Below are 18,458 nucleotides of genomic sequence, written 5' to 3'. Positions count from 1 at the left end.
CCAGCCAGAGGGCCCTGGAAAAGGAATGACACTGTGTGGGCCCAGAGTATTGACTTATGGGTTTTCCAATAGGAGAAGGGCCTCTAAATGGTATAGTGGGTTTTGATCCCTGAGAAATAACGCAGTTCCCGGAAGCCTGCCTTGGCTTGGCATCTGCAGATAGGTTTATAGCCCAGATCCCAAGATAACCCTAATCTCACACCAGAGGCGTGGCCTCATCTCCTCCCTTCCTCAAGACATGCATCTTGGAATACCTGCTAGGGTTCCATTCCTAAGGACTGGACTAAGGGACTGATTATGTTGCAGCCAAGGAAGATATAAGGAAAGATTTCTTCCCTTGAAGAAAAATGACTGGAAACCACAACTTCGAAAGTGCTGGAGGAGCATATGTGGGATTGGAGAAGGGTGCTCTTGGGAGGTACCAAGAGAAGGACATTCACACTCCCTTTCAGGAGAGATGCTTCTGGGAGCCTCATGGAGGATGGAAGAGTGAGACCCACTTGTTTGTCAAAAAAGGGGGATTATTCTGCAACCACTCCACACTCACATGACAAAGAGCAGCATAAAGCCTTTTCTTAAAGGACAGATCTAAGGGATTCAGCAACTATACTCCCAAAGCCTTATCGGCAGGATCGATCAGTTCTCACTGTCTTCTGGGGATTCTCTGCAGATCTGACCAGTTCTGTGTCTACCTAGGTTTGGGCATGCCTAGTGTCCTACGGGCAAAAGCCCTCTCCATCTTCCATTACTCATCCTCTCCTTGCCACCTGATAGGATGTCGCCAGAATTCTGACTGCCAGAGTATGAGCGAGGGGAGAAAAGCTCTAGTGCCATTGTTTAGATTGCCAGTCCGCCAGTTGCTACCACTAAGAACATTCTCAGAAATTGTCTCAACACCTGCCCTACCTCATTCCGACTTCCCCTGTGCATCTACTCCACCGCCTCATGATTGGTTGGATACAGCAGACACCTAAGGCCATTGTAAACTAGATTTATCAATTTCCATAGCCTCTGCTACATAGGTGCCAATGAAAGCAGCACAAGAGATCATTCAGGGTAGCTGGAAAGCAGGCAGTGGCTCCAGACACAATGAATGGTTGAAAGTCTATCCGTGACTTTATTCCACCAGTAAAGAGGCCCCCCCTCTTCTTTTCTGCCTCCCCAATAAACCCTGATCAACAGCAGGACAGGGAGGGACCTAAGATACACCTTGCGCTCTTCAAGAGACTTGGCCAAATGCAAATGCCTTTGGCTACTCCCCATTTGAGGACACCCCTCTACTTGCCCTGGACTCTTTGTCCAAGGAGATGTCAGCAGAGTCCTAGTGGAGCCTAGTCCCAGGGAGTGAGTAGGTGAGAAGGCAAGGACCCTCCAGGTCTTCCCAGTGACCAAGATGCCAAAATTGAAGGTGCCAATAGGAAATATGTGCATTTCCCGACCTCCTGGTCTATTGTCTATTTTCAGTGTCTTCACATCTTCCCGTATTTTAGCATTAGACCATTAGGTGAAAGGTCATACAACTGCATTGTCTAGACTCAGAATCACATGAAAACCCATCCTGATTTTCAGAATTCCCCACTGTTCTCAGAGTGAGAAACTGTACCGTAGAAAGCTTTTCATGACTGCTGCTGCATGGGGGAGTCTTAGGCATTCAGAACAGCATAGACTTTGCATGGTCAAAATGACAATTGCATTACCGAAGGGAAAAAGAAAAGCACTCCATTTGAAATAGCAGATTCTATTCTTGGCAGACAAAACAGACTTTAGAGGTGAGATTAAATGCTCTGGATAAGCTAGAGGAGGGAATAGGGAGGATGAATAGGAAACATGGTTGCTGTGGCTTAGAGTAAGTGCCGGAATCTAGAAGTAGACGTCAGAGGGCAACGCAGGGCAGCATGGTCAAGGCTGTTGGGCCTGGACACTGGGAGCCTCATGTGGAAAGGAAAGCACTCTGCCCCAGTCATGGGGCCTGTCTGTGCCCCCTCTTACGACATCAGTGGGCTCCCTCTGACAAGCTGCCCAGATGCTTCCAATTACAGAGCTATGCTATATCCTGTATGTCCCTGGGGTGTCTGAGCAGGGATAAATGATGCTCACCTGACCCTGGGGATCAATACAGGGGAAAGTTCAGCTGCAGATTCTCTCATTCTCTCATCAACAGCAGTAGGAAAACACCCTGGAGGTATTATGTCACTCAGAATTGGCCTCTCTGGGTCTCGCGGACCCATCTGTAACTGCTAAGTGGAAAGTCTCAAAATCATGTAGACAATGACCACAGAATAGTACCATTCCAGCTGACTGCAAGCCCTCTGCTTGTGATAGAGATGATCCTGGGGTTGGGAGGGACTTCTGAGTGTAAACCAGGCCAGGAGGGACCTTTCTGGAAGAGCTTCCTCTTGTCTGGCCTACCTGGGCTCACTGATGTATTTGGATTTCTGGTTTCCCCTGGAGCCTGGGAGCCAGGAAGGACTCTGCTTCCATGAAGCTCCATGAAAGGAGCAGAATGAACAAGCTCTCTTGCTATCTGTCTGTCTATCTATCCATCTCAATGTAGCAAAGAGAGTCACTCAATTACCCCTTTGGAATTCCATATGGGAGGAACCAGAAAAAGTCAACTGCTGTTCACTCTGCTCATATACATAAAAATTCTCAATCCACAAGTGTCTTCAGTGGTTGTGACTGTGAAATGATGGATCGTTGGCCCGAGCTGTGTTCTTAGAGATTTTTAGAAGAAACAATTCACAGACACCACCCCCGCTCCTTCCCCAGCACCATCAGTCACCAGCCGTACCACGAGTATGTAGTGGGATGTTCCCAGGCTTCTATATGACAAGAGCCAGGGAGTGTGGGGCTGTACTGAGACACCATTGAGAGGAAAATGTGGTATGTCACAAGAAATTTTTAGCATAAGTACAAATTTGGGAGCTAGGGATGCCCTGTGTTAGGTACATCTAACTCAGCTTCCTAGTCCCATCTACAACAGCTTTCTGTGTAACAGTTTATCTGGTCCAGAGTACCTGGACCCTATTTAGCCTATCTTTTCTGGAATAAAGACACCACCCTGCCAGACGCAGCACCACAGAATCTATAAAAAATACAATTGCCAAACTAGGTGGCAAGAAAAGATATCTCTAACAAACACCTACTAGTTGCCGTGACTTTGCCTGGCACAGGTAATACCAAATGGTATTACCCTAATCTCCAGGCTGTATCTCTAAAAAGATAAACCATTCAGAGAAGTCGTTTTGCAGAAATTACCTTTTCATGAGGTCCTCCTTTGAGGGGAGCTCCAAGTTCTGGCCAGTGTGGTAGCTAGGAAGCTGTTTGTGGCCATGGGAGTGGTATGGGCACTGGGAAGCTAAGCTCGATGTGGTTATAAAGTTAGGACTAGAAGACACAGGACTGAGCACTGTTCCACTCTTGTAGGCCACTGCTCAGGACCGTGAAATCCTAGGACCCTGAAATCCTAGGGCCATATTCCACACCAATAAGCCAGCTACACTATACAGTTTTCATGGTAATTAGATCCTCATTCTTTTACAGAATTGGATATGATAACCTGATTTCTTAGAACATCACGAATGACCAATTCTGTCTCTGCTCCACTCACCTGGATTCCCCATCCTCATTCCTTTTCCCCTTGTGCCCAGAACTGTAGGAAATATGTGGGGAAATTCAGGGCTCTGGCGCTCAGCAGTCCCTCCAGTGGCTTACACCTCTTGCTGCTGCTGTGGCTGCACATGCTCCAAATGCTGCCCTTTGCATGTGGGGCTCTCACCCACTAAGCTCACTGCCTTCCTTACCCTGCTGCAACCACAAAGCCTGGGGATACTTTCAAGATGGGACCTTAATGCTCTTTCCTTTTCTTTCTTCCCCTTGTCTGGTATTCATTTGCAAACAGCGCTCCTGTTGTCTCCAGGTAAGAGACGTCTTGCCCCCTCTTTCTTGCTTCTTGCCAGTGCCATTATTTAGTTTAAGACCAATGTCCTTTGATTTATTTAATAGGAACTGCGGGCTCCAGGTAACCTGACAAGTTCTCCTAAGGACTGAGAGCTTTATTTCCCCCACTTGACGTAATTGTGAGGAAGTAGACAATTCTTTGAGCATCACTTCTGTCAGCAGATGGGGGTAAAGGCAGAACCAGTCCTCTCTGGGACCAGGAAGAGAGTTGAAACTTACAAACAGACAGTAGGTCATAGATTTCTCCAGAGTCTTAGTTCATCTGTCGTCTTATGTTGTAGGGCAAGAGAGGGTGAGAGTCAGGGCTGAAGCTCCTAATGGGATTGTGATGGGATTTGAAAGCAAATACTTTGATCTTGAGGGAACCAGGGGAAAATAATCAGGAGCTGCTGTGAGAAGGTGAAAAGCAATTTTTAAAGAATCTGGAATTTTACTGATCCTGGAGATCTTCCATCTCATTACAGCTGAGACCTAAATTGCTAGAATTTGGTTCATTCGTCATTGACCCTTGAAGTCACATGTGCCATGAACATGAAGAAGAATTAGGATATTATGGTTGGTGGGGACAATTATCTGGCTGGAAATAGAAATTTGGGGGAATTTATTTTGGACACATTCTCATGCAGAATCTAGGTTCTGTTGTAGGATGAATACCTTCTTTCCGAGTATGCTTGCTTTGGTGTAATGAAATCATAAATGACACCCAACTTTGTGAGCAGATAGGAAAGCATTTCCAGAAAATCTGCAATTCTGTAACTCTCAGTGCAGGCAGAGTGAGCTATGCAAGATGTCTCAATATAAGTTAAAATAACACTTTAAATTCATCAGCTCTTTGAAGATATAAAAAAAATTTAAGAGCAATTGAGAGGCAAAACATCTTACAGAATTCACCGCTATTCAAAATTACGAATAGGCTGCACCGGGTTTTGAGAACGGTAATATATAAAGAACATTGACCTCCTTGGAAGCTTTAAACAATAACAACAATAAACATAGGCAAAACTTTTTTTTCCCCTCTGGAAAAAAAAAAGGGGGGGGACTCCTGCTTCCTTGGCCATTTGCTTCCTCTTTATACCAACAGGATAAGAACTACATTTGACCCCATATATTCCACTATTCCTTCAAGGAATTAATGACATAGCATTGGGAGTTCCTTCTCCAGTAACCTTCTTGCCTGAAAAGCTATTTGGGCTTCTTTGTTCCAACTCTTGCTTCCACCCACGCCCACCACCTCCCACACACATAGACATACAACAAAGACTGGTGATTTAATTTAGGCTTTCTTGTACTTTGAACATATTTGCAAAAATACCAATAGAAGCTAAAATAAGAAAAGCAGGTATTATTTTCTAGATCTTTCAGTCTGTAAGCTTTTAATCTAGGAGCCCATGGTTAGACTTAAAACTCAGTGGAAATCTCACGCTCTTGTCTGAATTTTCCTGGGTGGACAGGCAAACATGATTAGCAATGTCTGGTGGTGAAATACAGAGTAAATACATTCATTCTGAGCTACACCACCGAGCTCAGGGACCTCAGAATGAGCGCACTAACTGTATCGCCCCATTTCTTTCTGAGAGTACCTGTAGAGCATTGAGAGCAGTCTATTCTTGTCTGGCCTGGCAAGCTCTTTGTCCTTCCAATATTTTCTCATTCTTTCATCCTATTCATATTCTCTCTCTGTCTCTCTCTCTCCCTCCCCCTCCCCCTTTCCTGCGATCTGAGAGTTTATTCAGTCAGTCCAAGTATCAAAATCACCTATCCTACCCACCCACCTTCACTTGAGATTCTGAGGAGTTACATAAACAAGCTATCACAGTCATTATGGTCTTTTAGATGGAAGACTTGTCACTTTCTTAAGAAAGTAGTTTGAATGTAAAGGAATCATTACAGAAATAGAATTACTATCAAACCAAGACACGAAATCAGAGTTGATTTAAAGGCATGGGAATCAATCACTTAACTTATATACATGGAGTTCCTCTGTGGGGCTGTGGGAGATCCAAAGATAGAGGATTGGTATTTGTCAGAGAGATTTTTGCAAAAAGCTAGATGGAAAAACTGACTGTCACCACAGGGGTGGACAGGTCAGTAGGTAGATAAATATCCTGCCAGATGGATATAGTGCCAGATTGATAGCTAGACAAGGGGTTAGACAGGTACATTTATATGTCACTGGAGAGCTCATTATATTGGTATAGAGTTCTTGAGGCACGTGTAAAGTATGACATGGGGGCATCGGGGAGGGAGGAGTAGAATAAAGTAGAATAATACTGTCACTCCTAGGATAGCCATTGTGATATGGTGCCAAAACCTACAAGTAGAGCAAAAAAGTGCCCTTGCTTTTAAGGCATCTATAAGTCTCTTTCTAAAGGCTTTTACTCACAGTAGCCTGCAACCTGGCTTCTAGGATCACTGACTTCATAGCCAGAACCCTAGGTATACCCAGATTTATCTTAATAATTAACTAATAAAAGTCTCTGAATCATTGGATTGAATAAAGTTAGACTGCTAGAGGGAGTCTGCTTACTTAGAAATAGACAGGACATTGATCCTTAAGAAGTAATTCCTTCTGAAAGTCGTCACCAACGCTAGCAGGAAGACAGCACCACGGACAGCTCCCAAATATTTTGGGATTGCCTTCTGTGTTTGGGGCCAGAAGCACTCAATGGAGCAGCCAGCTCAGGAACCCAGTGCATTCTTTCTTCCCATCTTCATTCAGGACAACTAAGAAAATTCTATAAAACAGCCTCTCTGGTAACTTACGCTCTTGGCTTATCGTCTTTCCAGTAAATTCCTTTCCTTGCAACTTCAAGAGCTCGAGCCTCACCCATCCCTACGCTTCACCAATCCTCAGGTTAGAGAGAAAAGAAGATCTCCATGGCCTCTGACCCACTTTGTCCTTGAGATTATCCAAGGACTAAAGGATTCCCATAAGAGATTCACTGTGTGGAATGAAAGCAATTAAGGAACTCAATAAAAGAATTAATTGCATATAAAAATGTGGGCTTGGAAGGAAAGATGTTTAAATGATCTCTGAAAGAAACAGGCTGCCAAGAGCAATTTTCTAATCAAAGGGGAATAAAAAGATTCAATCTCTATTTCACTCTAATCCAGAAAACATATCTTCGTGGTGAAGTGGTCTTAAAATGGACTCACCAGCTGAAATGGAACATTTTTCGCACCATTCAACATGAGAAGGGACCTCTGGTAAATGAGTCACGATGCTGAGGGACACAGGGAATGCCTCAAAAAAAAGTAAAGGAAGAGCTTCCTTTTGGTTTTGGTTGAACGAGTATTTCTGTTCCAGAAGAAACACGCCTGATTCCTATAGAAATCCTGGGGACCTTTCATAGGATAATCAGGAAATCTTTCAGGAATTCTTCCAAGTTTATCACTGTGAGGACAACATTCACTTGTATGGAGTGTAGATATTCCTGCTTTCTCCTCTACAGAGGGCACAGTCCCCACGTCATTGGAAGCAGATTTAACAGGAACCAGTAGACATACCCTTTGGATTAACATGTGGTTCTGGCCTCCAAGAACTTTTATATCAAGTAGTTGAACAGTCAGGCCCAACAATTCAAAATTGTTAAATGATTTTGTTCCCAACTCTCTAATATCTCACCAGATGACTTGGGAACTTCACTAGGTGCTATTTCGTGGAAGGTCTTTGGGTCAGGTTGCACACCCAGTTATAAAATGGAAATAGGAATACTTATCCCAGGCCTGCAGGGGATCTTCTCATGGTCTGATGGTCATAAAACATTCAGCATGTTATAGAAAGAGACACTAAAAAGTACCCGAAGTCCCTACTCTTGAGAAGAGTTTGCTTTGCAGTACCCCACTGCCCATGCCTGATGCTCTGAGCTTTAGATCCCTAGGGAGTGGTGAATGTGCTAAAGCTAGTCTGATTTTGTTTTGTTGCAGAGGTGACAGACAGAAAGCTGACTGTGGAGGAGGAGGAGGCCAAGAGGATAGCAGAAATGGGAAAGCCAGTACTGGGTGAACACCCCAAACTAGAGGTCATCATTGAAGAATCCTTTGAGTTCAAGGTCAGGCCATAAGTGAGATCTAATTGAATAATAGAGTAATGCGGTGGGAGATAGAAGTTTCGTTCCGATTTCACCACTCAATAATGAAGTTGAAACTGAACAAATCACTTACTTGCCCAATGTCAATGTCCCCATGTGTAGCCTGGAGCAAATAGCCCTCGCCATTTAGATCCTAGGAATATTGGGAGGAAACATAACACATGGAATAAAAGGGCTATAAAGCCCCTGTATGTATTATTTCTATTGTTCAACTGAATTTTAAAAACAAAAATTCTAAAATTTACTACTTTGGGGCAACATTTATTGGCATCAATACCATTATGCTTTATTGTATAGCTCTAAGTATCCAATATCTGCCATCACAATAGAAAGACTGACCCAGAAGACATCATCCAAGGCCATTACTCCCAGAACCCATGTGGATATGCCCAGAATGCAAGACATCTTTCATCCCCTTGAAGCATCAGACTCCTCCACAGTTCTGCGCGTTCTAACCTCATGATTCCGAGTTTTTATCTCCCCGACAGAATACGGTGGACAAACTGATCAAGAAGACCAACCTGGCCATGGTTGTGGGGACCCATTCCTGGAGGGACCAGTTCATGGAGGCCATCACTGTCAGTGCAGGTAAGAGGGTCTCAAGATGGGACCGGCCTTGCTGGGAGAAGCAGACAATGCTAGAGAAGGGCGAACACAGCCCCATCCACAGCTACCAATTTCTGGGAAGGCCTCTGCATCCCAGATCAAGTCCTTGCTCTTGGCCTATTCTACCAGGTCACTTTGGAGAAGAATCGTGGGGTAGCTGAGAGAGCCTGGCTACCTGCTGGTTTCAAATCCTGGCTCTGCTGTGTGACCTGGGACAAGTTACCCTCCCTCCACCTCAATTTCCTCTTTCAAAAAGAGAATCATTTCGACTTTTCTCAGCTAAGCTGAATGATAGAGTCCGGTGCCAAACAGAGCTCATTAAATACTGGTTTCCATCATTCCTTCCTCTCATTATTTTGGTCCTCCTTTTCGTTAACCGGAGAACTACTCTGATTAGAGATGTGGGGGTCCACAGTTTGCAAATTCCCCGCATTAACACTGGCAAACCTCCACTCTGGATGATTCCAGATTTTTCCACTGGCAGGCTCCCTCAGTGGTGGCCCAGAGCACAGCCAGGGCCCCAGACAAGGTGTCTCCATCACCAGCCACAGTGCCTCTTGGCACCATGGCGGCCTCCTCGTTCTGCCCAGCTCCACCGGCCTTGTCTGCTTTCAAGAGGCTTCGTTGTCATAGCAACCCACAGGGTCACATCCCTAAGGCCCAGGAGCCAGAGCAGAAGGACCACCAGGAAGAGAGGGTGTCTTCAGCTGCTGCTCCCCCACATCTCACATGGCCCGCCTCAGATCTCCCCAGGACACCCTCTGATGACCTGACTTTACCCCTAAGGGGACAATAAACAATATAATCCACATCATCAAACCCCCTCCTTTCTCGAACAAGGGAACTGAGGGTTAGAAATAAGAGGTGACTTTCCCCAGCTTACAGATCCTCTTCCTGGCAAGACTGCAACCGGAACTCACGTGTCCTAACTCCCGCTCGTTAAAACCCTCACTTCCTCCGATCGTTTTAAACCTAACCGAGGCTGCCAGTGGGCCTCAGCACATCCTCGCCTCCTGGACTGCTGAATGGGCCACTTGGCCCCTGTTTCCTGGCGAGGACAATGGGGCCCAGCCCTGCTCTGTCCCATGGGATATCGGGAGGATGGCGCTGGTTCTCTGGTATGCCCACATGATCTGGAATGACAGCCGCGCCTCTGGGGACGGATGGCAACTGGAACCACGAGGTTACTGCAGCAGGCGGGTCAGGGAAGTTAGGGAGGCGCTCGGACACACAGCTGATTTTGCTTTTCTTCGCCCAGGCAACCGAGGAAGCCTCCTCTACCCTCCTCTCTGCCTCATCACCTTGTCCCTCCTGTGATCTCCCCCCACCCCGAACCCTTTGTCCTCTCTACCTCCCTTCTCTCCCTCCCACCCTCCCTGCTGCCCTGCACTCACCTTGACCAGTGGGGCACCCCCACTTGGTTCCCCTTTCCCCCGTGTTTTCAGGTACCCGCAACCTGGCCCGCACCTCTGCTCAGGAGAGAGTGGGAGTGTCCTGCCGGCTAATAATGCTTGCCATGTTGGGTTGACCTGAGTTTTCCTGAACGGGGACCTGACCTCGCTGCCCTTCCCGGGGGCCTGTTTTATCTTGTCTGCAGCGGGGGATGAGGATGAGGATGAGTCAGGCGAGGAGAGGCTGCCGTCCTGCTTTGACTACGTCATGCACTTTCTGACCGTCTTCTGGAAGGTGCTGTTTGCTTGTGTGCCCCCCACGGAGTACTGTCACGGCTGGGCCTGCTTCGTCGTGTCCATCCTCATCATCGGCATGCTCACGGCCATCATCGGAGACCTGGCCTCCCACTTTGGCTGCACCATTGGCCTCAAGGACTCAGTCACAGCTGTTGTCTTTGTGGCATTTGGCACCTCTGTGCCAGGTAAGAGTGAGGGGAGCCTGGGTTTGCAAAGAGGTTACTCCTGGGCCCAAGAGGCCTCCTCCACTTTGCCTCAAGATCTTCTTATTACCACCGATCTGAGCTAACAGAGCCTCTGCCCGAAGTACGCGGAAGTCAAAGGGATTCCTGACGACAGGACTAGTGAGAGCAGACATTCCTTCAACCCTTTTGATGTGTCGGGCTCTGTGTATGCCACACAGTTGACATGTTTTCTCTCTGTAATGCTTACCAGATCCCTACGTAATCGGGATCATTATTATCCCCACGTGACAAATGAGGAAACTGAGGCCCACGGAGCTGAATTGGCTGCCCATGTGAGCAGCCCACTTTCTCAACCTCCACGTGATATGAAGGCCACAAACAACACAATTCAAAGACTGTAGGTACAGTTTCCCCCCCACGTGTCTCTGGCAACCGCCGAGACCATAGATTAGCCCACTGGGAGGTGTCACTCTGGAAATCTTCGCGAGCATTCTTTGCTCCCTCTCTTAGAAGGACACCTGTGAGTATAAATCGTCTCCTGACGGGACAGGAGAGGAAGCTTAGTGAGCTCGTGTCCTTTCATATGATGAATTACATATTCCTTTTCTTTTCGCATAAACACCTAGAGACGAACAAGAGCAAGCCTGAATTTATTCATTCATTAAGCAAATATTCACGGGCCGATGCAGTCTTGTGCTAGCTGTGGAGGCTGTTGTAGAAGGTGGGCAGGCGCGCTCCCCGCTCTGAGTGGAGTTCAGCAGCTAGCGGCAGAAACTACTCAACTCCCATTATTGAAATCATCTCCATTTAAGTTCAGTGACAAGAGAGTAAAGGTGCTGTGTCAGCATAGACAGAGGGACGGGGCTGGGCTGGTTCGTGGACAGTTTCCAAGAGAGGCTTATATAAGCTGGGCTGGAACGACAAGGAGCAGTTAGCAGGCAGAGGGCTGTGTTAGCTCAGGCTCCTGACTTAGTTCAGCTGAGCGTACAGGACATCTGAACCTGAACTCCTGCCAGGGAGCCTCCCCGCTGCCACAGCAAGAGAGAGTGTCAAGTGCCAAGAGGGTTAGGTTGAATCCCATCAGATGGGACTCTGCTGGCTGGACCCAGGGAAACTCTTCCTGGACTAAAAGAATAAATCCCCCTGGAGGGTAACTGAATTGACATGACACTCCAGGGAAACCTCGTCCCCAAACCCCAGCACAGAGCAGTGGGATGATTTGCACATTAGTGATGCAAGAGCCTTGGCTCTCCTGGAAATGCGTCAGGTGGTAGGAAATTAGATGGATTGCGTGGAAGGCTTTGTGGAGGAGATGCCCTGTGATCTCCATTCTCCAGGCCTCAAGGGACTGGAACTAGCAGAGGGAAAGGAGCAGAACTATCACAGTGGGGAAAGGGACACACGTGGAAAGAAATTGCAGAGGATCAGAGGGGGAAAAGCAAGGTCATAGGTAAGAAAAGGCAAGAGATTTTCTCTGGGAGATCCGAGAAAATTGGTAAGAAGGAGGCAAGCCAGGACAAGCTTGGGACACTTCCAAGTCCTTGCACTTGGTCAGGGAGCAGCTGGCAGCATCAGGGGCTTGAGAAAGGTTATGCAGTGGTGTACTCAGCTGATTTCATGGCTTTGCCCGAAATTCTTTGGGGTGATGATATTCAAAGGGCCCATCCATGAGAGTTTTAGGACCAAATGTCTTGTTAACTGCCCGTATAACCTTGGGTAGATTGCTTGACCCTTATTATCCTTACCTGTGAAATCAAAGGGTGGCTAGATGTCCAATGCCTACGGTCCAGGCCAACATCTAAAGTCAAGCAGCTCTCAGGGCCCCATGCCCCATATACTAACTACAGAGACAGAATCCTGTCTTCCTTGAGTCCGTACCTCATGGTTCCCTGGCATGTCTCTGTCCGCATAAATCCAGCCCCTAATGCAATGCCAAGCCCAGAGGCCATGACTATGTTATGTGAGCTGATATGGTGCACGATGGTACAATCAGCATCTACCCTCAGCAGCTTCCCAGGCAGCCAAGATTCCCTGGGCAGATGGAGAAATAGCAAACTCCTCTTACTGGAAAAAAAAAAAAGAAAAAGAAAAAAAGAAAAATCCAAAGGGAACAGCAAACCCACTCAGTAAATATCAGGACCTAGGCCCTTAGGGATCTTTCAGACACCAGTGGATGAGGAAACCGAAGCCCAGAGAGGTGAGGTGACCTGTCCAAGGCCACACAGCCTGTTCATGTCCAAGGCCACACAGCCTGCCTCTCCTTCCTGAGCTTGTGTTCCTTCTGGACACATGGTGGGGCCGGGGCGGGAGCGGGGGGCCCTCCACGTCTCAGGCTCCCTCCACCCTCTCTCCCTCTTCCAGACATGTTTGCCAGCAAAGCAGCAGCCATCCAGGATCTGTACTCTGATGCCTCCATCGGCAATGTCACGGGCAGCAACGCCATCAACGTCTTCCTGGGCATCGGCCTGGCCTGGTCCGTGGCCGCCATCTACTGGGCCCTGCAGGGACAGGAGTTCTACGTGTCGGCCGGCACGCTGGCCTTCTCCGTCACCCTCTTCACCATCTTCGCGTTTGTGTGCATCAGCGTGCTCCTGTACCGCCGGCGGCCCCACCTGGGCGGGGAGCTGGGGGGCCCTCGCGGCTGCAAGCTGGCCACGACGTGGCTCTTCGTGGGCCTGTGGCTCCTGTACATACTCTTTGCCACACTGGAGGCCTACTGCTACATCAAGGGCTTCTGAGCCTGGGTGCGGGGGCCCCCGCTGCACACGCCTCGGACTTCTCCTGAGAGAAGGGCACTTGGCCACCGTGACCTCGCCCGGGGGGAGCAGCCCGCAGAGGCCCCAGGAGCCTCACCCGACCTAGGCCCCCCGGCAGTGGGACTGAAAGGGCAGAGTCTTAACCAGTCAAACTGAGTGGAGGAAACACCCTCTTTACAAAGTATTTAATTCAATACAAACCAACAACAGCAACAAATCCACCTCCGCCCCATCTTCCCATCCGTGTCCTGACCCACAGCAGAGGTCAGACCTTCCACCGCCCTCCAATTATCCCTTTGCTTCTTCTCCTTCCCCGGGGGCAAGGCTTCCACATCGGTCCTGTTGGTCTCATCCCCACACTGTCCCCCAGCTGGTGGGGGTGGAAGTGAGTCCTATCGCTCAGCCCCTCCCTGCCCCCACCCCAGGCCACTTTCCGGTTCTCTTTTCATCGTAGCCATTACTGTGCTCACTTTGCCATCAGGTGTCGCTCATTGTTTGCTCGTTTGTCTTTTTCTTTCTGAAGTCGGTTGACAAAGGTGCTGTGGAGGAACTCCCTGGGAGGGACAGGCAGAGGCAGGGCGCTCAGTGGCACCCTCTCCCCCTCTCGTAGGGTAACAGCTGTCTTTTGGCTCCAGCGGCATCCTGCACCGCCCCCCCCCCCCATATCTGCTTTCTTTCTTAGTGGGAGAGGGCTGGCGTTTGGGTGGTCGTGTGTTTGCACACCCATGCGGCGGGCGGAAGAACCAGGGCTGCGGCAGGGGCAGGAAGACCTCATATGCTTCTGTCGAAATCCAGTTTAAAGCAAAAAGTCATGGTTCCTTCCCTGCCCTTTCCAGTTTACTCTGCCCATCTCCTGGGGCCGGGTCTATACGTTCATCCTTGTGCAGGAAGAGCCACCATGTGCGAGAGGGGGGACAGGAATAGGAACAGGATCTGATGACAGAGGGCGGCTCGGGAGACAAAAGGCATAGATGGCTTCGTGAATATCTTTGGCTTCGGATCTGAGGCCGAGGAGAAGAGCTGTCCACCTCCTGAGATCTTTAAGGGGAAAGATTGTGTTTAAAAGCGTCAGTGCGTCAGAGCAATGTCCGCCTCACCAGCCCCTCACTTTCTAATGTGCCACACTGAGAGGTCTGACTGTATTTTTTGAGATTTTTTTTTTAATCAACCGAGAGGTTGATAAGAAAACCAGGGGCTTCTTCCACCTCTCCTGGACCCTCAGGTCACGTTTGAAAGCACTTTCACAAGAGAGGAACTGGAATTTCTCATCTTTCCCACATTCCTGCTTGTTTTTAAACCTCACGAAGCTCTTTTTCCAGCCTGTGGGCTATTTCTTGCCCCACTAAGTGGAACTTTAGTTGCTATCATCCCACGGAGCCTGGGTTTATAGAAAAAGAGATTGCCGTGGCCTACAGACCTTTTCCCAATAAATCTGAAAAGGACCTGGCTTTAAAACCCACACGCTCGTGTGTGCACGTGCGTGCGCACACACACACGGACACACATAGGAACTCATCACAAAACTGCCCACAGATCTTTAGGCTTTCTGCATTGACATAAATACATTTTTTTAAGGGAAAAAAGAGAAATTAAAAAAACACCTGTTTAATTTTAAACACATTTTTTAAGAAAAAAACAACTAAAAAAGAAACAGTGCTCATGTCATAAGCTATGTTGACAGTTGCCAGTGGAAATGTTGGGTTGGTTTAAAAAAAAAAAAAATAAAAGCTATACTTATATCTCTCTAAATACAGCTCGCTTCTTCCATGTTTCTTCAGGAAGAGGCCCAGGGGGCCAGCTGGGGTTTTTCTCCTGGAGCAGATGTGGTTGAGGTGAAAGGATCATCTCCTCTTTGTATCTCCTGTCTGCCTCTGCGTCCCCTCAGAGGCCAGTGTTCCAGACCCAGTGTTTTTAAAGCAAAAAAATACGTCAGGGAAATGCCACCTGTCAAAAGCGGGACGATGGGATGCTGGGGGACAGAAGCAGCAGAGCTGTGGTGATTAAGGGAAGGAGGCTTTTGTATCCGAAAGGCACGGTGGGGCAGGAGTCCGGCCAGGCAAACGGGGCCCTGTGTTTATTACCAGTAGGCACATTCGTTCGTTCGTTGACTCATCATCTGTGCAACAAGTGGATTTTGAACACTGTCGCAGCCTTGAGCTACATTCTGGTGATAGACGGAAGACTTCAAGCAACTCACAGTCCAGAGGCACAGGTAATGCTTTCTTAACCAGGGCTCTTTTGGTTCCAAGAAACAGAAACCCATTAACCTCGTCCAAGGAGTGGGGCGAGGGGAGGCAATGCTGCAAAGGCCTGGTGAAGGGGCTGCTCTCATGGAACCCAAGACAGAAGGCACAGCTGGCAACAGGAGGCTGGAAGCCCTTGGGAACCAAGTCTGCTCTTCCCCTCCCCCCGATGGCATAGTCCCCCCAGTCCTTGCTCCCGTCTCCCCTTCAGATCTGGCCCCTTCCTCTCGTCCCAAGATGCTCCCTCTGCTCTGCTTGTCTGACCCATGGCCGAGCGTGGCCACCCACCCTGACACTATGGCATAACTGTATAGCTCCATTCCCACAATTGACGGGGACATCCCTTTTCTCCTGAGAATGAATTCTTACTGGAGAGAATGAAACCCATCTCCTATCTCCAAAGGGCTATTCCTGAAAGGCAGAACCCTCTGTTGGAGGCTGGGGGTGGGGTGCCTGTGGATTGGGAGTTTGGTCTGAACTCCCAGTCTAAAGAGCTCAGGAAAGGAGAGGGGTGACATCACAGGTACTATTGCCCTTTCCACAAAGCCAAGTGTTGGGAAGGGGCCTATGAAGCCTATGAACCACCAAGGTACAAATAAAAATTCCAGTTCTGTCATGAGTGCTCTAAGAATGCCATAAATAGGTACCACCAGAAACACTAACTCAGCCTGGAAGCATCGGGAAAAACAGAGCACGTAACATTTAAGTAGGATCTTGAAGGAAGAATCTTTTGGTGAGGGGGCTTGGTAAGAGGGGTAAACAGGTTATAGTGTCGTCCAGGGATAACGCTGGCAGGCTTGGCTAGACTGTAGTGTTCAAGGGGACACGAGACAACCCAGAAAAGTAGGCAAGGAGAAAGGTTTGGCTAACAGGCTCATTCAGTTCTTTGCCAGCCGCTAAGATGCAAATGAAAAATGTCCTTTAGCTGATTACACGGTAGATGCTAAGTCATGAGATCCATTTGTACCTACCATTCCCCCTTTTTAAGCCATTTCTGAGTTATCTAGATTTCAGGCTTTTATCAAGGGAGAGGCTGGGATAAACCAGAGGGAATGGGAAAGAGGGTTGAGAAGAAAAGCCTGGGAACCTGAAGCCCCCGGTGCTGGCCCGGAGGCTATCATTCCTTGGTTCTGTGGACCTGCACCGCTCCATCTCTGCTCTGGACTAGTTTCCTGAACTACAGATAAGTTCTTCAACGGCCTCAGAGGCTATTACTTCTACCTTTCACTCTGGCCTTCTGGAAAACACACACAAAAGTGATGTGTGCACCTGCGTGTTTATAGGCGTGCACGTGTGCGTGTGTGTATGTATAACAACAACCTTACCCGACAGAGCGTTGCAGAGGTCCTTTTGGAATTCCCTGGCCCCGTGGCCTGTGTATTAGACTGAAAAAAGACATTTCCAGCCTTTGCACACATGTTCATTTTCAGCACTTTTTACTGACTGAGCCACAAGTTCCCGCTCCCAGATTTATTTGTTACCAGGCTGATACTCGCTGCTATAATACGCAAACCCCAGGATCCCAGAGGCGTAGCAGGATGAAAGTTTGCTCCTCAATCTTGCAATAATCCGGCGAGGATGTGCCCAGGTAGCAGGTAGTTCTCTTCCACATAATGATCCAGGAAATCCATGTCCCTCCGTTTTGCATTTTCGCCCCTCACTGAGGTCTTGGCGTGCTCCTCATCCAGTGCCAGATAGGAAGAAAATTCGAGAAGGCGCACACCCATCGGACTCCCTTGGCTCTGAAGCGATGTGCATTACTTTTGCTTGTATCCTATTAGGAAGCACTCATAGCTTTATCCCACCCAAAGGCAAAGGAGACTGGGAAATACAGACCTGGCTGGGCAGACACTTCCCAGGGTCCACTCTATTTTACCAGAAAAGGAACTTTTATGAATGTGTGCCTTCGCCACAACCTCTCTGTGCTTAAACATAGATATTTTTAATATCAATGGCAAGAGCCATCTGACCTATATCTATGTGAGGTTTTAGATGTTATAAAAAGCCTTTTATATACATGTGTTTGAGTTGGATAAAAACCACAGAAATAGATATTATTCTCATTTTATCACTGAAGTCCTGAGTGGCTAAATGATTGCCAGGAGCACATAGTTATTAGAGGCAGGACACGAACAGAAGTCTTCTAATTCCGAATCTTAAGCTCTTCCCAGCATATTACAACCTCTGATGACAAACACCGGAACAGAGTTTGAGGCCCCCAAGAGGCAGATCTAGCCAGTGAAGGAGCTCCTTAAAAGCAGCCAGGGGCCAGGAGGGAAAGCAGAGGAATCCAGCCAGCAACTGGCCCTCTCATTCTCCTTCAGTTCCCTTCTCCTTTGTCTCCATCCTTGCTGAACAAGGAGCTTCCTCTAGAGGTAGCTGAATGGACTGATATTCCAGTAAGAGCCAAACTGGTAGAAATTTCCAAAGGGTAGAAAATTGCACAATGGTAAAGTGAGCTGGGTTGAGGCGTTTAACTACCATTCATGATGGAGAATTACCTGGCCCCAGGGAGGGGGGTGATTCAAAAGACATCTTCTTGGGAAAGAGTATCCAAAAAAGATTCCTGGAAAACTGCCCTAGTAGGTAAATCCTGCGACATTTATGACATTTGTAGAAGAGAACAGGTGATCAAACTTTATAAGAAAAGAGATTAGCCTTGACTCATACTCAAAGGAATTCATCATTCTTTCTTAAATATCTAGAAAGGAGGTCACCCAAGGGAAACTCTTCTGATGCCTCAAAGCGCTTAAACTCTGATGTCTGGTCTTAGTCCTTTTGCTGTGTCTCACGTTCTTCTGACCACATCAGCATAGCTGGTTGTCAGTCCATTTCTCCACCATCCCCCTTATGAGAACTGTGGATTACATGAATGGGGTTGCTTCTGCCTTGTGTGGTAACTATTCACTTTTCTGCTAGGATCAACGCC

At 47.9% G+C, this 18,458-nt stretch overlaps 1 protein-coding gene across 3 annotated transcripts in view; it reads left to right on the top strand.

The window, feature by feature from the left end:
- The window catches only part of SLC8A3 (solute carrier family 8 member A3), a 135,727-nt gene extending 120,732 nt beyond the window's left edge, over positions 1-14,995 (top strand). For 2 of the 3 annotated variants that reach the window (XM_046007068.1, XM_046007070.1), the window contains 5 exons: positions 3,902-3,919; positions 7,888-8,012; positions 8,540-8,639; positions 10,255-10,530; positions 12,892-14,995. In XM_046007068.1, the coding sequence (XP_045863024.1) occupies positions 3,902-3,919; positions 7,888-8,012; positions 8,540-8,639; positions 10,255-10,530; positions 12,892-13,268 (896 nt within the window). In that variant the 3' untranslated portion in view covers positions 13,269-14,995. The remainder of the gene's footprint in view (positions 1-3,901; positions 3,920-7,887; positions 8,013-8,539; positions 8,640-10,254; positions 10,531-12,891) is intronic. The other variant, XM_046007069.1, reaches the window with a different exon arrangement.
- Positions 14,996-18,458: the final 3,463 nt, after the last annotated feature.

This window comes from Meles meles, chromosome 6, assembly GCF_922984935.1.
Source record: "Meles meles chromosome 6, mMelMel3.1 paternal haplotype, whole genome shotgun sequence".
Lineage (NCBI taxonomy): Eukaryota > Metazoa > Chordata > Mammalia > Carnivora > Mustelidae > Meles > Meles meles.
The sequence above is the reverse complement of the archived record's forward strand: the minus strand, read 5'-3'. Positions and strand labels throughout refer to the sequence as shown.